Source organism: Opisthorchis viverrini, assembly GCF_000715545.1.
Source record: "Opisthorchis viverrini unplaced genomic scaffold opera_v5_144, whole genome shotgun sequence".
In the NCBI taxonomy this organism is placed as follows: domain Eukaryota; kingdom Metazoa; phylum Platyhelminthes; class Trematoda; order Opisthorchiida; family Opisthorchiidae; genus Opisthorchis; species Opisthorchis viverrini.
Window position 1 is genome coordinate 943,178 of NW_008751800.1, and position 24,406 is coordinate 967,583.

Below are 24,406 nucleotides of genomic sequence, written 5' to 3' on the forward strand. Positions count from 1 at the left end.
AGGAGTATGAAGGAGATCACGAAACGCTTGGGTGCTGTCGGTGCTACTCGCCTTCCAGGATGGGGACCGCGTGATCCTCACTGTGCCTGGTTGGAGACACTACAAGATATGGCTGCCAGTCGATGTCAGTGGCGTTCTTGTTGTCAGTTTCTATCCAGATTACCTGACTGAATGTCTGGAGGTGTAGGCACCTCGGAATGATTGTGGTAAGCTAGCACTAAGTCCCTTCCCCGTCCACCTTTATTCTTTTCTTTACAATAAGGCTTTCAAATAAATCATGGTTGTACGGCAGTGAAGCGTCAGTGCTGAACACTGTCATGCTGTCGATGATGATGATGGTGATGACAGTGAGCAAACCAGAATTCCAAGCCGAACGATTGTGATATTAGTTAGGGCTGTAAAATATGTCCATACATCCAGTGCACTAACCAGTGCGAAAGTAGAGCAACTGAATGAGGCTTGCTGGTATGAACTTCAGCGAACACCAGACACCGTCAAAATCAGCTCAGATTCGAAGACAGAATGCAGTAAAACCCGTGATAACTTAGGGCTCATTGGTTTTCTAGGGAGGAATAAAACCGAAGTATTTGACACTGGCAGCCCTTCCCTAAATTCCTGTAATTCGAACGAAAATCCCGGGGGCAGTCACATTGTCAAGCCACTCGAACTCAGACGAGAAACAGAAGTGTGGAGGAATGAGCTGGCGGCATGCTAACCTTAGAGCTACTTCAAACCCTTCATAGATTAAGTGACGAACTGGTGCGCTTCCACAATTCAATAGCCACCAGGGAACCAGGTGACGATCATGCTTGCGACTCAAAGTTCTAAAATACCGAGTCCATTTTCGGAACCTACCCCATACCCAACACTGTTGAGTTGCATGGCTATAGTGTTCGAAAGACACCAAAACAATCGCGGTAGGATCCCAAGTGTCTGTCCTAAACAGTTGCAGCGAAATCAGTTATAAGCACCATGAACATCAAGGTTGACAGCAATCTTCATTGCCGTACACCGTAAAGTTCATCGAACTATAAAGCCTTAGAATGAAAAGTGGGTGAGTGCGGGGACCTGCTCATGGCCCATCGCAAGCACCGAGGTGCCTACACCTCCCACCGCTCAGTCGGACAATCTGGAAGGAAACTGACAGAACGAACACCACTGACAACGAACAGCAGCCGTTTCTTGCAATGTCTCCAGCTGAACGCAGGAGAGGTCATGGGGCCTTCAGCCTGGAAGGCGTACTCCAAGAACACCCAAACTCTTCCTATTCTTTCTCACATACTTCTGCCATGTCGACCTCACAGTTTCCGTCATTCTGAAGTAGCCACGGAAAGCGCTCATCTTGGTAGACCGTGTTTTGACATGCGCAGCAGATTGCTGCGCCATCATAGTCGATGGTGCTGGACGTTCCCCGCGACTGGAGTACCTGCTACACTACAATATACCCGCTTCCCAATTACCTCGTTAACGCCATCCAAAACCAGAAACGCTTCTAGGCCATCGGTGAAGACGCCTCACATCATCTGTTCGCAGAGGCTACTTCTCGCATCCATACAACACAGCCCTTACTGTAGCTTGGTGCAAGCGACCCTTAGTACCCAGTGAAAGACTTTTTGATCCCGCAAGTGACGTAAACTAGAAAACGTGATTATGGCTTTTGAGATCCTTTTGGACTTCATCAGGCACATTTCCGTCAGAGCTATTACAACTACCAAGGTATGTGAAGTTTCCCACAACCTCCAGTGTTCGGACTGCAGGTTGTGAACAATGACTGTAATTTAAAGGTGCTAGGTGCATGCCAAAAGACGGTACGATGGTGGCCAGCCTATTCAAGAGCTCGCAATGCTCCCTCACTTTAAAAAATAAGACCGGCGTAGCCAGCGCATGTCAGATCGACAAGGCTCTCACTAGCAACAATTTGAACACCGGAGCATTTCAGACATTCCAGCCTTCGCCTTAGTATCTCATTATTAACGGAACTAAATAAGAACGAAGGAAGTGGATATCCTTGTCGGACACCATTTTGTAGAGCTCACCATACACTCTCACAAGCCCTGAAGTATGTGAAAGTATGGACCGGATGGTGTCCACAAAATTCTGGGGCATACACTGTTGATCAGCTGTAGTAAACACCACCGGCCGATCGACAGAATCTAACGCACCCTTGAAATCAAGGAATACCGAGACTGTGGTTCGTCGGTGCATATGACGTGCTTATAATACCTGACGGTTTGAAGATGTGATGAACGCAGTCTACTTCGTCGAAATCCTGATTGATGCTCACGTGCCACCGTAAGACGAATCAGTGCACCAGAAGCCTTGCTACAACATAAGTCAAACTAACACCTGTGTGGTTACAACATTCACTGTGAGTAACCCTTTTCAAAATGGATACTGTTATCGATTCACCTGTTATCTGGAACGGTTGCTTCCTCCTAGATAGACACAAACAGGATAGACAGGCGCTGATTGAAGAATACGTCACCATCCTTGAAGAGAGCAAGTGGAAGGCCCTCAGGGCCAGGAGCAGGATGGCATTTGGGTGAGTATATACACTCGGACATTACTTACGCTGAGGGCGGTTACATGGTCTATTGAAGTCCGGCAGCCCGGATTGGAGATAGCAGGCGGCTTACTGAATTACTGTTCGAAGTATTGTACCCAGTGGTCCAAAAGCTTTGCTTCGTTTCGCCATCCTGGTCCATCATAGATGCGCTAACAAGAGGCTCCGAGAACCATCGAACGAATCAAGTGGAACAGCTAACGGAATTCTTCACAATTTTTTCGCATCTTTTAACTTATTCACATTTTCCGGTCCACCAGGCCTCTTGGTTGCATAGACACTCAGTTTTACCTGGCGTACGGTTGAGTTGTGATCGCGGTCAAGAGGAATCCGTCCTCCAGTAAAGATATGGTTCTATCAGAGATCCAATGTTTGGATGGAGTTGGGTGGGATGTACCGTAAATAGAAGCACTGTGGATATCTATTCCCAGTGCCCATTAATATCCAACATAGAATAGTCCGGCAAGCGTTCGAGGAGCCGGTTCTGAGTTTGCTCTGATTTCTGGGTCCTATGTCTTAGCGAGATGTACGCGTTTTGCATAGGCCTGAAGAGCGCAGTGAAAAGCAGCAGCGCACAAGTGCATTATCGGTGTTCACGCTGGTGTTCCTGAAGAAGACGCAGACAGTGATCGAACATCGCCACCGGATTTAGGACTGGTTCGTTGGTGTGCACCATACCGTCAAGCGATTTCTACCGTTCCGGAAAATGGTACTGGTACTGTAATCGGTCCACATTGGAAGTAAACCATTTCTGTTGTCTGTACGTTTCGTATTCAACCCAAGGCGACCACCTGGTTGGGCCTCAGCAGCGCCAAGTATACCTCCCTGTGCGTTTATGTCACCGTCAACCATAACGATGACTATCTAACCCGCTGTGAAAGAGCACCTAGAGCATCACATAAGCTGTCTTTGGCAGATTCAGGATTAGTCCACTGGGGCGTAAGCAGGCACAAAAAACAGCTTGCGATGGACATCACTTTCTCGAGATTCTCTAAAAGACGTTGCCAAACAAACGGCGCAGAGGTGACTATAAACGGGTATCCAAACAGGTGAAGGCGCTTTCGCTCGGTCTCATAATACAGTATTCATCTCGGCATAACCAACTGCTTGCTTGACCGCACAACAATTTCGAAGTGTTTAGGGTTGTCGTTGAAGTCGGACGTACAGAAGCTGCAGCACGGTGAACAATGCGGTCAGTCCCAATGCTACGGCCTGCGGGGATTATTCAAACTTAGGTGGGGTAGGGTAGAAGAGGAGAGGAAGGGAGTCATCAGCAGTAGCATGTTTTCGATTACCAGGCCTGCCATATGCAGCAAGTAAGGCGAACCGGCTGGTGATACCACGCGACGGTCGATGTGGCATGAAATTATTTTTAGTTTTAAGTACGCTGGTCATACGTGGACCGAGATATTGTCAGGTCGCCCACACCTAGACAAGGGGACCATTAGTGTCAACAACCAAAAGCTTCGGCCCGACAGCCTGACTGCAAGGCAGTGGTTTGTCGGGAAATGCAAGTGGATTAGCATTTTTATAAAATAAGTCGCCACACATGTTCAAACCCCGAAAGTGGAGGGCCGGGGGACTGTGTAGTTCAGAACTCTAACCATTGACAAGCCTGGTATGAGACTCTTTCGGTGTCACATGGACACAACTCAGTAAAGCTCACGGGTTCACGGAGGTACACAAAGCATCACACCACGGTGAGGCCCAGTCTATCCTTGACGGGAAATACGGGAGTACATGAAAACTGTTTCGGTTGATCCGCGCGACCGGCCCCTTGAAACGGTCTGCGAGAAGAACCATAAAAGATCAAAGGGGCGCAACCATCTTGAATGAAGAACGCCTCGAATGGTGGGCCGAATACCTCGAACAACTATTGTGACCACCAGCTGTCAATCATATGGGGATTACAGCTGATGTGGTGAAGGTGAAAAAGCCTACAGCCTCAGAGCTTGTGTGTGTTCTGTCAAGCGCCACCGAAATCCTGGTCCGGATGACCTCCCAGCCGCATTGTTTATAGATGGCGGTGAAGTCCTCAATCAGCGCTTGTCTAATCCGCTTGCCCGCGTTTGGGAAAAGGAGACTGTCCCAGACAACTGGGGAGAGTCGGTGATAATCCCCATTTTCAAAAAAGGGGTATCGTAGTGGGTGTGGTAAATACAGGAAGATTGGCTTGACCCCAGTAATAACGAGAATATTGGCGTCACTTGTACTCCGTCGCCTTATGGTGGTTCGTGAAACACGTACTTAAGAGCGGCAAGCAGGATTTCGGCCCCGGCAAATCCCTACACTCCGTCAGGTACTAGAACATCGTATGTATAAACGACCCGTAAGTTTAGTATTCCTGGATTTTCGAAGTGCATTCGGCCCGGGTGGCTGGTCGGTTCTCCTTGACACGCTCACCTATCAAGGAATGCCCCTAAAGTTTGTGAACATATTCTCAGACTTCCGACATATGAGAGTATACGGAGAGCTCTTCACAGGCCTTCGCAAACAAAGTAGTATCCGTCGGTGGCGCCCACTCTCTCTATTCCTATTTAATTGCTTGATCGACAACATAACAAGACGAACGCTGGAAGATCTCCAAAACCCCGGTGTTCACACAAACTCTGAAGAAAGCCTTATTGATTTGAAGTACGCAGACGACATTGTTTTCGTCTTCGAAGAGAAAGTGCGGATGTTTTTGGATGAACTGACCAAAGTCATCCCGTCCTTTGTCATGCGTTTCGCACCCGTATAGTGTGAAGTTAGCTCTTGGAAATACAGCTATTTGAAAGCCAAGGAGACGGACACAAGGTTGTGGAAGTTGCAACAGCTCCAACTGTAGTGACAGATGAGGTCAATGCAAGAATCTACAAGACTCGGGTCACGTTTGCTAATTTGAGACACCTATGGCGCCAAAGCTGTATATCCCTGAATCTCAAGGGACGTGAATATCAGGCTACAGTAAGGGCTGTTTTGTTGTATGGCTGTGACACTTGGCGTGTTCGGGCAGCTGAATTGAGGCTTTCAGGTGTTCGACAACCGTCACCTCATGTGGGTTGGTGTCAGCAAATCCGTAACGAGTCAGTGGTGTTTTCAATTGTGAAGCGAGAACTTCAACTGAAGAGTGTGTCCGATGCCAGGGGCTGTGTTCGTTAGGCCATGCATTGCGTATGCCGAACCATCGAACATCGAAGAGTGCCGTTTTCCGTGTCCAAAACAGAGAGGTGACCAACCGCTGACCTGACAGAGGGTTATGGAACAGAGTACGAATCGTTCGGGTGTTTTCAGTATGACTCGTCTTCTAGGGTGGAGACCCCGTGAACCTCACTGCGCCTGATTGGGGACGCTGTAGGATGTGGCTTCTAGTCGGTGCCAGTTGCAGTCTTTTCAGTTTCAATCCAGATTACCTGAGTGCCTTGAGATGTAGGCACCTCTAAATGATTGTGTTAGGCTAGGATCAAGTTCCTTCCCCATGCACTTTTACTATTTTCTTCACAATAAAGCTTTCATTTGAATTATGGCTGCATGGCAGCGAAGTACGCGTTGAACACTAGTGTTTGACCATCAATGTCTTCGGAGCATTGCCCGAGTCTGGTGGGAACACCGGATCAGCAATGCTGAGGTTCGCCGAATGGTATTCGGGAGAAATAACTCATCCTCGATAGGTGGACTGATCACACTGCATACGTTGCGCTGGCTTGGCCACGTGCTGCGTATGTCAGTCGACCGACTTCCTCAAAGGGCTCTTTCCGCACAACCACGTGAAGGGTGGAAGAGAGCCAGAGGCGGTCAAACAACGACTTGGCAGCGAAGTATAAAAGCCATAACCAGCAAACTTAGCTGCGCTGGTCATTGCCGTCTTCCTGGATGGGGACACCGAGACGGGCCATATCACTGGTTAGAGACATTGTCAGACATGGCTCAGTCGCGCCTTCAATGGCGCTCATGCATCGAAGCTATTGCCTTCAATGCATAGCCCCCTTTCCAACCCCCCACTTAACAGCCCATCTACAGTGCTGTATTTACGCACTAATTTATCAGCTCCCGCCTCCAATGAGCAGCTACCTACCCCACCTCCCGGAATCATCGGTGAACGAAACTGTGGCAGCTACAACCACTGTACAAGTACGCGGTTATTGCAGCCGACAATGATGATGAATAATGATGGTAAACTGCAGCAATACCAGGCGTCACTTGAACCCAACCCTACCTTTTTGGTTGTTTCTTCCTAAGCCTATGCAGCCTAGTAGTACCTCAACCCCCATGCATCCTTCGGGTTGCATGAGTTACACACTGAAAAAGCCACGGCTGGACGCTCTATTTTTCTACTGTCCGTCCCTGAGGCGGGCTTCTTACAAGCGTGGGCAAGTATACATCTGGACTTAGAGCTGTTTGGGATTAAAAACCTACATATGAACACAAATACCATTTTAGCTGCTGAATGTTCAGCCAAAGTGAGGGCCCTGGATATCGGCTCCCGGCAAGTTACTGCCAGAAATTTTCATCATTGGGTTTCAAAGAATACATCAAAGAGCTGAGGGCAAAATAACCTTACTTTTCGGAAACCGCAAAACAGCAAGTAACGCTTGGTAGAAATAACATTTATGTGGTTTGACTTTCAGCAACTTTTGGGCATTACCGACTGCTTGATAAATACGGCAGCGAAGCATCTGTATAGGACACTGGTGTTGGTGATCACAAATGTCGCGCGGAAGCACAGATAGTGGTCGTTTTAGTCAAAACTGTAACAACCGGTATCCTCGATTTGGCGAGATGGATCACATATCAGCACCGTTTTTTGCGTATGACTCGGATCGACTTTGCCAATAATTGAGGGTAAACTGATAAATAAAAACCATTCACCAACCCACGTGAAGTCGTATGACCTACTCGTTAGGCTGCTACATTCACAAACTGATTACTACTCTTAGCACTTTTTTTAGAGGTCGGTGACAGTAGCTACCACTCTTTGGAAACTAAATACTAGAACCGGTTTGTTAGTGCTACCAACCAGTGTATGCACGACCAACAATACCTGCGAACTATTTTAATCGTTACAGAGCCGGATGGACGAAATGTGCATAATTATTGAATTTAGCAATCTTTAGACAGATTAGTAATTATGTACACTAGGTGCACAATATTACGACCACACCCATCCGAAGACTCGTGGCAAATCAGGACAACGACGTGAAGATTCGGCGCCCATTAAGAACCACTGAGGCTGGAAGACGTAACGCCATCTGACATAAGTTCGAAGAATATACATTACAGGAGTTGATTAATGGTGGAAATGTCACTACAGTACGTCATAGGTCAGGCAAGGACTCGGACGCTAAACTGAATTTGTGCAACAGGTTGTTGGCTGTCCTTGTATCACTAGTCTATTTCAGTTGGTCTTTTTCACATCCCTTGCACCTTTGAAGCGTGCAAATCAAACGTTACAGGTCATGGGCGGTACTTTAACCGGGTATTTCCATCATATTATTCGGGTAGTAATTGTGCCTGAATGATACATCAACTATCAGCACGAGACAATCAGCTTGGTCGCAAGACTAACTTACGGATTGGGGCAAAAGCCCACTCAATGCGTTACACCTGCATTACCCTTCTTACTGAAAGCCACAAAAACCTGACCATTCGTTGGTTCAAAGTCGGATGACACGTGAACGGAGCGACTAATATTACTTCTTGAGTAGTCGGTTGCATTACCTCCACACAAACCTGATTCAACATCATTATGGAAAGTGGAAAGTAGTGCTCAACCGCTACCGAACATCACAGTAGACACAAAGCCGAAACCGTCTCGAAACAAAACGCAATTTATCTAGCTTGGTGTAACAGTTGCCTCTCAAGCCTACACGTGACTCAAGATTTCGTTACGGAAACCTCAACAGACCGTGAAGAAAGGACAAAGAGAAAAATGTCTCCCATCACCTAGTGCTTAGTGTCCAGGTAACAAAATGCAGTGAACAAGGCAAGCTAGAGGCACCAATGAATGAATACATAACACTTTGCTGGGCCATCCCTCAGTGTTGAGTTGTGCCACTTTGTTGAGGCTTTCTCTGTACGTGCCTTGCAAGTGCGGCTCAAGGTAGTTCAAGCGCGAACTTACTGACCTGAAGGTCCGCGGTTCAAACCCAACCTCTGCATCTCCACTGTTCCTGTCCACAGCTGCCACTACCTGTCTATGTAATCAAAGGACGTTAAAACAAAAGGATTACTATTTTAAAGTGCCATTCATGGTGTGGTAGGCCAGTACTGAATCCCGTGCTCATTCACTTTTATTCCTTTTTCAAAGGGCTCTTGAATAGATTATAGCCCTGCGGAACCGAAGCATCAGTGTTTAACATTGAAGTCTTGCTAAGATGAAACTCGGACTGACAGTTCTGCCGCCATGGCTATATAAGTCAACCGAAATGCATATGAACTCATTGCAGGGCTTATTTGTCACGTTTTCAGTGTCACAGTAACTTGTTGTTTTACTTAGGTGTCATGTAGCAACTGCAAACATTTCTAGCGCACTGGCGTTCACAAAAACCATTCAGCACCCTAACTGACACATCCTTTCTCATAGACACACTATCGCAGTAGTCTCGAAGTGGACATCTCCCCTCGTAAGCACGCTTCTCTGGAGGATAGTCTGATTACGGGCCTTAATCATCTCGTCTAGGTTTGGCGAACTAATCGGTATTCCGGTCCACGTAACCACGAACGTCACTCTGTACAAACCGTGTCACAACAAAGTTTATGGGGACCCCCACAGTACTCCTTGACTGGAACCTTTACCGCTAGTTTAGTTACTGCTTAGTGACCATCCTTCCGCAGGTTCATGAACAGTGGCCTCTGAAAAACGCTGTTCTAAACAAATCAGTCTAGCTGCTTTCATGCGTACTACCAATGACTTCTGGATAAGCACCGATGTCCCACTACTGAACAGACATGCAAACTCCCATTAGTGCAAATGACGAGATGGAAAGCCCCATAGGATAGCCATGCACAAAGACATGGGACACCTGCATCTCCACTCTATGATAATCTGGTTAGATGGCAGCATGAACGCTACCGGCATTATTTCGCACCAGCATCTTGCAACAAGTGCAGACAAGCGCCAGAACTGTCACCATTCCGGGGAACAAACAACACCGACAGCACGAAGAATTTTTATAAACCTGTCTCAAGACCTTTTCACTACAGCGTCACCATAAACGGGCTCTCAAAAGCAACCTGGAACTAAGACCCCAATGATTGTGGACAGCAATATTGCACTTTCATTCAACGGGTCCAACCTCAATGAACAAACCCTGAGTCGGACGCAATAGGGCCATTGGTCTCCATGGTACAGTAACATCTAAGCCCAACATGCGAGACCCAAATGCGAGAACAAGAGTATACTGAGCAGGTCCACCATGCAGGTCAGAACAATGATGCCCTAGAATACCAGAGGCTTAAACCCCGTGGATATACCTCGCCAAAAAATATGGCCGTAAAGTTTGGTCAGATTTCCCACACACTCCTGAAGATGCTAATGGTAGGAAACAAGCAAATTCAAGTTTTTTCAACACTAGTGAGGATCATCACGTTTGCTCCTCACCCGTTCGTTCATTATGCAGATGAGAACCCTACCGGACACAGTGTGCTGCGGGTTTCACGTAACCTCCTTTCGATAGCCTGACTGAGATCTGCGTGCTACTTTGTGCTGGGCATGACACTGCAGGATATCAGAGACAGTTGGAGCAGCACGGAAAACAGGCTGGTAATGTCATTTTATTCGACATGGTACCCAGAAGTGTGCACTTCAGCACTGTCGGAATGTGGATGAATAATGCGTTTAATTTTGTTCCGGTCCATTGAACGACTACAGTACAAATCTACTGAGAGCTACAACCTTACAATCACTTGAGTGCTTTTGAAATATCCACACGATGGTCAACTACCATTGACTGTTCGCTTACGCCAGACAACTTTAGTTAGTTTTAAAAGGCATGAAATTGATGTCGGCTTCCGCACCAAGGATCGAGGTTACTCAGTGGCTGAGGTGCGAAACTACTGAATGAAAAGTATGTGGTTCGAACCCTAACCCGGCATCTCGACAGCTTGTCTAGGCTTGGGCAACCTGGCAGTAACTCAGCCTTTGTGCCTCCCTCAGATGGTACGACGATTAAGCACCGAAATGGTTACCACTGGAGGATTATTACTACTATACTGTATCCAGTCGGTTGTGAAACCCGCAACTATTCTCCCCATCTATTTATCTTGGAAATTTGGTCTCAGAAACATGACATGCAGACTGTCTAAGCGCTGTGAGGCATCCAGGCCTCAAAGCTACTAGCAGCTACTGAGGATCACGTAGCCAACTTCATCCCGTTTGTATTCGGTGACACAGCCATGGATAACTCATGAATAAGCGAACCCTGTAAGTAGAAATGTGACCAGCGGCAGAAGAGTAGCAAGCGTGAACATTACACCTAAGTCATCCACCAAGCGCGTCTCACCGGAACGTAGAGCCCTGTACAACCTTCGGCAAACTGACCAACCCACTGGGGCTAAAACGGTTACCTGGGGCCGAAATATTATTTTACTATTAGGCGAGGACACATCATCATCATCGACAGCATGACATCAGTGTTCAACACCGATGCTTCACCGCCGTAGCGAGGACACAAAAGGACCTAATGCGAACTGAGCGGTTCGGTCAGTTAGCCGGCTGAACTGAAAGCGGTACGTTTTTTGAGAGTTCCGGAAGACTGCAGTGCACTCCGCACAAAAAATGTAGGCTTGACAAGCATCAGGTACGTTGAAAACGCCAATTAGTTAACCGTGAGGGTAGAGATATCAGGAACTGGTCAGTTATTCGGAAGTGTACCCGTTTGTGACCGTGCAAAAAGCTGCAGCATCTGGAAACCTCACTCACGCGCGTCGCGGGCTTCCTCATGAAAAAGCGGATCAGCAAACGCTGGAGGGCAACACGAGACGGCATACTACTGAAGCAACGTTATAGCCAACTAGACTGACGGGAGATTCCTTCGTAAAAACCTTCAGCCAAAATGCTTAAACGTCGGTTCATCACTGCCCTTAGAAAGCAAATGAGGCACTGGATGCATTTCAGTTGCGATCGAATTCTTACTGGCAAATTGAAGGACAAGATATCCGTCCACGCATGTCCAAAAACTATACTATGATCTATACTATACTATACTATGATCGGGTACCCATGATTGACATGTAAGCTGACACATGAATGGTGCGACCACATCAGGTCTGATGGATACTTACAACCGGATAACTTCCACAGCGATCTATGAAGCTCCATCAAGCCACCTTAACGTCGTCCGACAAAATGCACTGACAACAGCTGAAGCGATTGCAATTTGTCTATGACAACTGATCCGTTGTAGCCAGAGGCATCATGGAAATGCATCGACGTTGCTTTGGTCTGATGATTCTTCAGGATAAAGTGGTTGTAATAGTGAGCACTTGGACGTCAGATTTATAGGGCTATTCTGAGTTCTCAACGGCCAGACATGCCTGATTTGCCATTTAACTAAACCGAGGAGACCATGTTGGAATTCCATGGTCTTAAACGCACAAATGATGGAAATGTGCCCAAATTTTCTCAAGTTGGAACCATTCGGCCAGAAAGGGCTGTGAAGCAATTCATTATACACTACTAATTAAACGTTCTTGTACTTGGATAGTCTGGTGCCAGCGCGCAACACCTAAGGTCAGTAAAACAGTGAGAAGGTTTCCGGTGTTCGCCTGTCATCAGTTGATGGCACAGAATCCGCGAATTCTCAGTTCATAGGCGTACAATTTAGACAGACCAACATCCATCTGTCATTTCTTACTTTAGCCCTTGCCACTGAGGAGTTCTGAAGGTCTGCAAGGACGCTGTACCTTGTTATTGTCGTTGACGATGGTGCACACAGTTGGAAGTCAATCGGCGCATTAGTTGAAAGCCCAAGCTTACAATGTTTCGATGAAAAGACGGTTCGACAGGTTAGAAATTTACTGTCAACTATGTTAGACAAAGTGAAATTTTGTATACTTACGTTTCGCGATGGGTCGGCAAATGCGGGACACTTGCTCTCTTGAAGATCCGGCAAAGGCGTTTCGGAATCAAATTGAGAACCACCATCATTGACTGTTTCACTCAGAAGCCAATACCGTGCTCCTTGGTAGAAATTCCTGCTTCTCCGTTCACTTTCATCAGAGGAATTCTTCATATAGTGATAGTCCAAATGCGAGGCGAATTCGGGTGAAAGATCACTTTGAAAGCGTAACCCACACTGGCTGCACTGGTGACCTGTGTACAAGTTATCAGTTTCGGAGGTGCATGGATGTTTGAAGCGTTCCCAACTGTAATTCTGTAGTTCAGGAGGGGGTTGGGAAGTGTCCGACACTATGCCCGCCTTAACCAGCTTCTGAAAGAGTGCATGTACATCAATGATAGTTTTAGGATCGGTAACTGCAGGTGCCGACTCGCTAGATGACAACGGTCGTTCTACATTGGTCACGGGTGACCGACCGAACCCAACTGGTGGTTCAGCATCAGTTTGTCCTTTAATCTTGACTTCTGAGTTGTCCTGCATCATAGTAGGTTTACGTGGAGCTGGGCGTCCTTCAGCTAGCCGGGCAAGTTCGACAAGTGGATTCAGTGGTGCTCTTCGGAGGTCTCTGGGGGATCCGAACAAACCTTGGCCGGCCCACTTCAGCAAACGGGGAGGAATGGGCGGCAACACGTTAACATTTCGTGGTAAATCGCCAACAAATTTCACGCCAACAGAGTGATATCCAACAGTTACGTACGTCAGCTGTGAACTCAGTGGTATAGTGTGTGGTCTCCCATCTATCACCAACTCATGACCCGGGCCACCCAAATAGGCTTGATAGGGCCGCCATCCAACCATCACTTTAGTGAACCCGGTCCCCGGAATAGTGAAGCAGCGACCATCAATCAAAACTGTGGCAAATTCACATCGAAATCGGACCGCATGCACCTGATCCCCCACCATTATCAAGGGCTGCACACGGTCTAGAAGGAGACTGTACTGGCGGCCATCTATCGTAATACGTCTTGGAGGCTTTGGATGCGGCACTAAAGACAGCATACGGGGGTCGACTCCAATGTTGACCATATCAGGGAATCCATAAATCTCCACTCTCCATACTGGACCACGGATGGGAGGGCCACGAACCACAGATCGACTTGGTGGGTTGAACGGCTCAGGCATGATCGGCAATCGCTCCAAACTCGGGTCTTTATCGAAACGCGGGGTAACCCGTGGCTGAAAACCCTGTAAAGGTAAGATTTGTGTATGGGGCGGCGGTGGCTGAGACAAGACGCGCACATTCGTATCATGAGGCACGAAGTTTTGGTTTTCGGCTGGAACCGCAAAGGCAGATGATTCGTTGGAAGCAAGTGAGGCTGCAGTTGGGGCCCGGGATTCAGTGAAATGACGAGTCAAGTTTACAGGTGAAGGCAACACGGGTGCAGCCACTACGGTTGTAGGGGTAGGCAAAATGGTGCAAGACACCGGAGGCCGAGATTCTAGGCTTTCCGGGCGCACAGGAGCGTTTGAAACCCTCATATCGACATCCTTTACTTCCCTACGGGAGACAACTTCCGCGTGCTTATCAATATATTCTGACCACACACCCGACCGCACCGGTAGTGGTGTATTTTGTGGGCGCATGTCTAGATCCTGACCACCGAAAAGCGCTGGTTTCTTCGGTGGTTCTACGTTCTCCTCCTGTTTTCCATGCTTACGAGCAACAGCCTCCATTTTCTGGTCTCCGGAACGATCGATCAAAAACTCTTCCGCTGGAGCAGGAGCTGATGTTGTTGGGGATTTTCGTTTTCGGTTAAGGCGGGGGTCACGTGAAGAAGAAATGGATGCAGTAAGAGGAGATGATGTTTCTGTGACGACAATATCCTTATTATCCGTCTTGTTTTGGATTTTGGGAATGTTGGGCAAGGAACGGAAAGCAGCTTTGCTCTCGGGCGGGACAGCCAACAAGGGCCAAGCAGGGTCATGTTCACGCACCCTGATATCTAGTTCATACATTCGGGTGTTTGGGAAGATATCTTTCCAGGTTGTCCGGAGGTTGTACAGTTTGAGACGACCCTTCTCGTCTCTAATCTAGAAACGGTTCAGTTAGGACGCGTCAATAGGGCGACTTACCGCTTGGAATGAATGCACAAACGCATCCACGATTGTGCTTGTGTACAATTTTCTGAATGGTGCACCTACGTTTTTAACTATTGAGTCGATAACGTAGAGGCCGATGAGTTTGAGTCCCGACGGGATCTGAAAAAAGAGCGGTAACAGAAGTTCGTCCGAGACGTAATGCGACACGCCCGAGACGGTTCGGCAGAGCTCTACTAGAAGTACAAAAATACAAGTGTCGCAAGAAGTAAATACACGGACGTACGACAGGCTAGCCCAAATATTCATGATTGGTGCTAACACAGAAACTCCGCGTCGGACGGCGATACAACTCCTGGAGAACAGATATGGTCAAAACCGATCCTAGCGTTACATAGCGAAATCTGAAGTGAAGAACAGACCTAAGCCAGCGCACGCTACTGAACACACACAAGCACTGTCGCGCACGCTAGACGCACGACCACTAGCTTGTAGTCATAGCTACTTGCAGCTTACTAATTTACCCGGGCGGAATTATAAACCGCATGAATGCCGAATGTAGCTAGAAATCTAAGACACCGTCCAACCCGGCCGTATAAGGCAAGCAAAACGAGATGTATGTACGTGGAGAATTTTATTGTGCGAAATTACACACTGTGCTCAAGGGATGGGAGAGTGACAACTTACCGCATGAACGTGGTTAGTAGTTAGGGTAACAATGCCTTGCGCAACATCATCAGAATCTTTGTGATCCCTGGCAAATATGGTGAGGGCATTGATCTTGTATTTGTCATTATCTTTCAAATTATCTAAATCTTTTTTGAACGCGTCAAGCAATTGTTCAGGCTGCATCCCAGCCGAAACCGAAACCAGCAAGACGGACCATCAAAACGCGCGCCTGGCGAAACGAGCACATATCAACAACAGGTTCAGCGGGCTCAGTAGCCACGAGTGTGAGTAAGACGAAGGAAGTTCGCGTTATGCAATGCCGCACTCGCAAAGTCTGGTGGCACTCTAAATGCATGGGTTTACGGGACGGTCATGTAAGCCAATTAGTTAACTCACATAACCCGCTTCTCTGCGCCAGTTGCCTGGACAGTAAGTGTGCAATGCGTTCCGTAACTAGGAAGAGAGCCATCGAAAAGAGAGGAAAACCCCCAACTCCTGAATCAGAAAGGCCAGTGCGAATGTTTCCCTTTAGTCGGGATACTCGACGCAAAACTGGTGCTCTTTTCTAAAGCTCTGGAGGACGCAGACACAAAAATCAACTGGGGGGGGGGTTGATAAAGAACTTTCTTCGCTGAACGAGTGCCTTGCGCCAACCACCCCGGTACAGCTGGCTGCGAGGAAAGTCATGCAGCTATATGATGCAGCAACAGAGGCCTTCAAGGAACTTCTCTTGTACAGGCGTGTAAGGCAGAACAGGCTGACCATTTGGGGTCATTTTCCGGGAAAATCACACCAACGAAGCGGGCTCATTCGCTCCTTGGTAGTTTACTGACAAAACCTAACCGAGAATCGCTTCGCGCAAATTAATTACGCCAGAACGCTTGGGCTTTTAGTCACCCTTTCATCCTCATCTGTCACACAGAAGATCTTGGAGCGGGCTGTCGGCATGCAAAAGGTCTACCCAACGATCGCGTTTATCTGAGGATCGCCCCATAGGGGCGCGAAAGCTGGGCCACAGCAATCCTAGAGAAGATGTGCGAACCAGGTTTCCACTTGGAGCCAGTTCGGCCGGCCCTAACTCTTGGCCAAACCAATTGTAGTCATAGCCCCTTGTGCTCCTGAAAGCACGCCGACGCAACCGGCAGACCACGGATAGCACTTACTCCTCAAATGCCGCAGACACTCCGACTGCCAAAGGCAACAATACTCTAGAGGGGACAAGCTTCACGTGGATGCAGCGCCTAAAATACGTAGAGTTATCAACTAAAGACGGTGCAGGCACAGCGGTGAACTTCAAAACCCTAGTCAAAACTTCTGGACTGGGTCGGGCGTGCGGCTACAAGCGGCGAAGCATATTGACAAATCAACCACATGCGCCGATCTCGACATGGGGGAGTGCCACGGAAACCGTACAACCACTGTGAATGTGAAACTGCCAATCCTCGCTCCGCTTAGTCAAAAAAATTTCCTCTTTGCTTGTGGACACAGAAGTCGCCCAGGACCCCGGCAGCCAAAGTCAATAACCGGAAAATCCCTCGTGCACCCAGTTGGCCAGGCTGATCGCGGGCGATTCGGGTGTCAACACAAACACTAAAGAAAGGCGATTGCGGATAAACAAGCCAACAAAGATTCGCCGAATCAAAAGCCTGCTGGCTGGCTTCAAGTTGCACTCCTTAAAGAAACGGGCCTCATGGGAGCGTCACCAGAAGAACTACTCCTCGGTGCTGCTACTCAACGCCTAGGGCCTCACAGTGACACCTTTCCGATCTCCCCACACAAAAATACCCAAAAAACCGACGCAGTTTGCCCCCACATCTTCGAACTGCCACAAATCCCTTCGTTCAGAAAATGTTATGAAAGGGCCACGAGTAGTAGCGGTTGAAATTTTATCCTATATGGGAAAAATCGTCATTCGTAAGTAAAAGGCCCTCGTAAACCGGGCTCCCATGAGGCGAAAAAACCTGCAAATAAAAGGCAGCCCTCAGTACCACTAAGAGGGGGAGCGAACAAACACGCCTAAAAGGCCTTCTTTGGCCTTGGGATCAACCCCGGCCCACAGCGATTAAGTCTGCTAACATCTGCGGTTGCGTAGCTCACGCTGCTCCCAGTCATTATGTCTCGAGCATCCGTCCGTAATCGCACATCCAGAGAACTGACTCACACCAGATGTTTCCCTCCTGATAGGCGGCCACTCTGGTTTCCGAGCAGACTCAAAACGAGTGAATGTTGGCTGGGCCGACTTGCACATACTCGTAGCCCTGCCCAGCCTGTTTGTTCTCTCTGATACCCTTCCTGCATCTCTTTGCAATGCATTGCGGAGTGAACAATAATAATAATGTTTTTTCCCAGGTTGTGGGTGACACATTTCGGGCATTATCATTTTTACTGTCAGAATAAAGGCATGACTGGCGGGGATTGTGGGTCCAGAGAAATAAGTGAAAAGGGGCAGCGTCCCAGGCGGCGGACAGTACCCGGTGTCGGTTCGGTCACCACCAAATCGGAACGGCCAGGGAGGCACAGTACACAGTCTCTGAACATCTCCGTTCTACTCCCATTGCCCAAAAGATAGCTGAGGTTTCATTTGCTTCCGCGACTTGCCTCTTCCAGTGGTCGTTTGCTGTTTGCTGGTTCGAATTGACTGAGGTGTTTTACTGGCCCGGCTTTCCCCTCGACAGGATAAAATATCTGTTAGCTGGGGTTATTTATTATTGCACAAACCGCACTAATGACTGCTTGGATGGTCTTCCACCTTGCAGATCTGGCAGCATGCACGAGGGATGAAAACCTCGTGTGGTGGAAGAGTACGCCCTGCATCGAGGGTCGCCCTGTTACGTTGCACCATGGTGCGTTCGTGTACTCGCCACCCCTTCAGTAGCAGGCCTGGCCTTTAATTCAGGAAAACCAAAAAAGAGCACCGTTGCTGTTTGTCTGTAGTTGGACTGGCCTTGTTCCGGTTGTCACTTGTCCCACAACACCAAGAAATACAAGCCGACGGCAGCTACACTTCCGTTTTTTTCTAAAAAAAATAAAATAAAAAACATTCATGCAGGGGGTAGCCTGAGAGTACCGTGTGAGGCTTACAGCTGACGTCGACGTGCAAGGAGTTGCACTTTTGGCGAAGTGGGGTCACACCACCCCTAATCCACTTCATCATCCAAACGTAGCACACGGCTTCCTCCCTCCTGTCATCTAGAGCGATCATGTGCACAAAATGCTAACAGCTTACCGTTTCCTGATTACAAGCGGTCACAGCTAGCACTTAATGGCTCTTTTTTGCCATGCACTGTTCGTTTTCTGGAGTTGACAGCATTGACTCGGCGACTGGTGATCCTTGATCTTACTTTCCTGTTAGGTTGACGTAGTAGACATCAGTCAAGCTACAATTCTGATCAATTATCTGGGAAGCTGTTGCTTATCCGCTTTTTACTTGCCTACTGCCATTGCTCACATTAACCCCTCTTTCTGCACATCAAGGACTCTGTGTCATGATGCTTTGGTGAGCCAAAAACTGCCGACTGTTCTCAATTAGTCCAACAGCTAGCCTCCGTGCTAGCTACCTCGACGACAAAATTCTCACCTTCCTAAAACTTGGCACCTACTCTGGCCAAGCTGGTACTTGGCTTCTAGATCAGCAAACGTATTCACCTTTCTTGGGACTATTTAGCTTGCTGTCATCCCCTTTTATATTTTTTTCTATTGACACGGTTGTATCTTATGCCTCCTAAAACCCGACTGCTACTGCTCTCATTCAATTTCTTTCTCGTTGCCCCTCTTCCCACGCTTCCAACCTCGACTGCAGTTGCCCAAACGCCCCTTAGAACTGTTGTTCATTCAAACTGGCTGGTGCCCAGTCTACACTCACACGGTCCTCTAACAAAATGGAAATTATCCGTGGGCCTACATCTGCATGACTCTCTGTGTCAATCTCCGTCTCACCCAGAACCAGCTACCACGGAACTGCGTACCCATTCTCCGACCCTTGACGACCGTTACGGGATTGTCCATAAACCGAAACATGTCAGTGCGATGATGGCATGGCACTGTCATGCCCAGTGAGATGGTACTCCCGCAACTACTTTCTCCAGAACCTCAACCGCAACCCCTCGCCCACGCAAGCCTGTAGCCACAAATTCGAGCAGTTCTCATCCGGCCCAGTCTCTGGGATAAGCTCTTCCGTACCCAATGAATTTTCGCTCAGATTTGGCTAGCCTGGCTTTTCTACTGCAATTTCGGCTTGCCTCTTGCACAAGTTCAAATCCGTATACGGAGCTCAGGTCGCCCTACATGTTAGCAACTTGCCCCCATCCAGCCTATTCCCCTGCACCTGGCATCCCTACAACAGTGCAACCAGTGAGTCTGCGTGCTTTCAGATTAAACCACACCTTTGAGACAAACTTGCCATGTGTTCCCAATTTAAATTATTTCATCTCCATCTTCACTTTTGCTCGTTATGACTCCGGCCATTTACCAAACCACCCAAGGTCACTCCTGGCCAGCAATGGTTTTCAGTTTTAGTTCATACCACCTGACTGTCTTTGAACTAATCGGACCTCATGCCCATTGTTCCCAACAAGTTGGGGAATAACTATAATATATATATAACTATATAACTATATAAATAACTATATCATCGGGCATTCCCCATTGTTCATTACATTATCCTCTTTTTGTGTAATCCGCACCGTCACAAATCCCGCAGTTATGCTCCATTCTGACTGTAAAACTATGATCATGCCAGACAGTATGCCACCCACAAGTTGGGAATAAACCTTATCATTATTACCATGCATTTTTGGGAGACTATCGAACAACACCGGATCGTTAGAATTTGAGGGTGGCAAGCAAAAACAAAGCGAAAGAGGGTAAAACAAGAGGCTTCCTGCCCTTCACATGACAAGAAAGGTGAAATGATGGAAAATGAGGAACCGCAACATCAGATCTGGTGAAACATCAGAGTTGGGGTTATCCAGTCGGTTAAATTGAGCTAAAACCTCGAAACCACTGAGGCCTGGTAGCCTTGGACTCTTGGGCTCACGGCCAGGGTCACAGATAACGTAAGTGTGGATAATGAAGTGGAGGGTTCCGCGAGGTCGATAAGTGGTAGTGGGAATATCAGAATCACGGTGTACAATGAAACTGTGGAGAAGCACTGGTGGCACCGATATTTTGGAGTCGGGCATAATAGTTCCCTGGAAGAATGAGGTGATGGCAGCGCACGATCCGGATCACGAACTGTATAGAAAGTTATTGAATTTTGCGGGAAGCACAGACGCACAAGAAAGGTTCAATTCGAACAAAATTTCCAGCAGATTAAAGTGAACATGTCATGAAGGTAGCTGGGGTCAGATGGGGATCTTTCACCCATTTGCAGTTAATGAAACGAGCAAGCCAGAGGGCATGATCGATAGAAGAAAGAGATCAGTTGTGGACGTACTGTCAAACTGGATATGGCAGTGCTGTGCCATCATTGGCCTGACGTACTCCAGTTTTTAGACAGCCCCGTAACGGACCTCACATTTAAGTTCATTGGGCTGGGATGTGCGATTCTTTGGGCAGCCAGATTCTTTTCGGTCTGGCCGAGGAAACAAAGGTAGAACGAAGCCGTTATGAGACTGCAGGTTTTTTGGTCCGTTTGGGGTCCTGTGAATGTAGATCATAAGCCAGGTGGAGTGGATAACGGCCAACCAGGTCATCCAAACCGAGTATGGCCGAAGTTCAAAGCTAAGGAAGGTGAGGGGATGGCATGAGATTAGTAAATCATGTTGAGTTTTAGGATATATTAGATTGGATATTGTGCACGAATATACATAGGAAGAAAAGAAAACGTCTACCGCGGTCAGGGTAATGACAACAAGTGATTATATGAGATAGGATAGGGAGGGATTTGTACCTAGTAGACTAGCGACCATAGGTTGGGTGTACCAGCGTATGGTATTAAAGTACAAGGGATCTAGTGCAAACCGATATCAGCACGCGGAATGGTGGTGTGGCTGTGGAGATCAAATGTATAAGAACTGATGTGAGTGAAACTACGAGATAATGAACCAGTTACTGTGGTACTTATTACATGAGTTAGACAACACCAGGGGAGGTAGTAAGTGTGAGGAAAATCGTCATCAGTTCCCGAAGCACTACTATCAGCTTCCAGTTTCTGGGTAGGTAGGTGCGTGTGTTGTGTTTGGTGGACTAGGTGGACTTTGGTGCGGAACAACCTCAATTATGATAAGGGCACGTCGGTGTAACCTATAGGCATCACAGAGTCCCCAGTCTATTCCATCTGTTTTTTTTGCGAATTTCTTTGTAACAGATGGGGGGCCAGCTTTCCTCTTTTTCATTTTTATCGTCTGTAGCCATGGCTTTTCCTGTTAAATGACACAACCGGGACGAGTACAGTCCAGCAGGAGACTATCGAACAAACCGGATCGTTAGAATTTGAGGGTGGCAAGCAAAAACAAAGCGAAAGAGGGTAAAACAAGAGGCTTCCTGCCCTTCACATGACAAGAAAGGTGAAATGATGGAAAATGAGGAACCGCAACATCAGATCTGGTGAAACATCAGAGTTGGGGTTATCCAGTCGGTTAAATTGAACTAAAATCTCGAAACCACTGAGGCCTGGTGGCCTTGGACTCTTGGGCTCACGGCCAGGGTCAAAAATAACTTAAGTGTGGATAATGAAGTGGAGGGTTCCGCGAAGTCGATGAGTGGTAGTGGGAATATCAGAATCACGGTGTACAATGAAACTGTGGAGAAGCACTGGTGGCACCGATATTTTGGAGTCGGGCATAATAGTTCCCTGGAAGAATTGATGGATGGCAGCGCACGATCCGGATCACGAACTGTATAGAAAGTTATTGAATTTTGCGGGAAGCACAGACGCACAAGAAAGGTTTCGAACAAATCGGGCATAATAGTTCCCTGGAAGAATGAGGTGATGGCAGCGCACGATCCGGATCACGAACTGTATAGAAAGTTATTGAATTTTGCGGGAAGCACAGACGCACAAGAAAGGTTCAATTCGAACAAAATTTCCAGCAGATTAAAGTGAACATGTCATGAAGGTAGCTGGGGTCAGATGGGGATCTTTCACCCATTTGCAGTTAATGAAACGAGCAAGCCAGAGGGCATGATCGATAGAAGAAAGAGATCAGTTGTGGACGTACTGTCAAACTGGATATGGCAGTGCTGTGCCATCATTGGCCTGACGTACTCCAGTTTTTAGACAGCCCCGTAACGGACCTCACATTTAAGTTCATTGGGCTGGGATGTGCGATTCTTTGGGCAGCCAGATTCTTTTCGGTCTGGCCGAGGAAACAAAGGTAGAACGAAGCCGTTATAAGACTGCAGGTTTTTTGGTCCGTTTGGGGTCCTGTGAATGTAGATCATAAGCCAGGTGGAGTGGATAACGGCCAACCAGGTCATCCAAACCGAGTATGGCCGAAGTTCAAAGCTAAGGAAGGTGAGGGGATGGCATGAGATTAGTAAATCATGTTGAGTTTTAGGATATATTAGATTGGATATTGTGCACGAATATACATAGGAAGAAAAGAAAACGTCTACCGCGGTCAGGGTAATGACAACAAGTGATTATATGAGATAGGATAGGGAGGGATTTGTACCTAGTAGACTAGCGACCATAGGTTGGGTGTACCAGCGTATGGTATTAAAGTACAAGGGATCTAGTGCAAACCGATATCAGCACGCGGAATGGTGGTGTGGCTGTGGAGATCAAATGTATAAGAACTGATGTGAGTGAAACTACGAGATAATGAACCAGTTACTGTGGTACTTATTACATGAGTTAGACAACACCAGGGGAGGTAGTAAGTTTGGGGAAATTCGTCATCAGTTCCCGAAGCACTACTATCAGCTTCCAGTTTCTGGGTAGGTAGGTGCGTGTGTTGTGTTTGGTGGACTAGGTGGACTTTGGTGCGGAACAACCTCAATTATGATAAGGGCACGTCGGTGTAACCTATAGGCATCACAGAGTCCCCAGTCTATTCCATCTGTTTTTTTTGCGAATTTCTTTGTAACAGATGGGGGGCCAGCTTTCCTCTTTTTCATTTTTATCGTCTGTAGCCATGGCTTTTCCTGTTAAATGACACAACCGGGACGAGTACAGTCCAGCAGCAACAAACAAAAACAACAGAGTACTTTTATTAATTTCCTGAATTGAAGGCCATGCTCAGAACAACCGGCGATCAGGGAAGCGTCCGTGCTACTGAGAGGGCTGGCAAGTATACGAACGCATCATGGTGCAACGCAGTGGGGCGACCCTTCCTGCAGGACGTACCGACCATCACACGGGGTTTTCCTCCCTCGCGCATGCCACCAGATTTCCGAGATGGCACGCCATCAAGCCATCATAACTGCGGGTTGTGCATTGATAAAGAATATATTGTCGGGGGAGAGCCAGGCCAGCAAAACAGCTCGGTCATCTCGAACAGGTGAACGACAGAAGCCGCTGGAAAATGAAGGCCGCGGAGGCAAATGGGGTGGCAGCTACCATTAGAACTATTGAGAGATAATGGAGATGGCCAGATCGTATGAACCATGGCTAAAGGATGCCGGGGCGCGGGCTATCGAGCAAAACAGTGGCGTAACGAATGTTGTGTGCGTGTGCTGAATGGGTTGCGAGGCCTATTATCTGTTCTCAGGCATGAGGAAATATGACTTTTGCTTGTTTTGTGTTGGTTGAAGTTAGGCAAGACGGGGCACTACTCATTAAACGGAGTGGATAGACTAGTCCATGGCGGGGATATATTTGAGACTAACGAGGCATAAGTTGATTTAAGCAAGTCAAATAGGTAGCAAGGTATAATGAGGAGTGGGTTATTTTTAATTATTGTTTTTATTCATGTTGCCGGGTTTGCGGGATCTGAATCGTTCACATTCACATCACTCTTGTTTGAACGGCCGGGCATATCAATCACATCGCTAAAATGTGAAAACGTTCGCCCGTCCAGACGTGAGAGCTCAGATGCGTCCAAAGTGCGCCGGTGAAATATTGGAGACACGTCCGCCTCACATGTCAGATGACCGG

At 47.7% G+C, this 24,406-nt stretch overlaps 1 protein-coding gene across 1 annotated transcript in view; it reads right to left on the reverse strand.

Annotated features, from left to right (window-relative positions):
- T265_06732 (hypothetical protein) overlaps positions 1-15,608 on the reverse strand; it is a gene marked incomplete at both ends in the record, with an annotated part of 27,881 nt that extends 12,273 nt beyond the window's left edge. The window contains 3 exons of the mRNA XM_009172069.1: positions 12,601-14,691; positions 14,734-14,859; positions 15,385-15,608. Of these exons, the coding sequence (XP_009170333.1) occupies positions 12,601-14,691; positions 14,734-14,859; positions 15,385-15,549 (2,382 nt within the window). The remainder of the gene's footprint in view (positions 1-12,600; positions 14,692-14,733; positions 14,860-15,384) is intronic.
- Between the last annotated feature and the right edge of the window lie 8,798 nt (positions 15,609-24,406).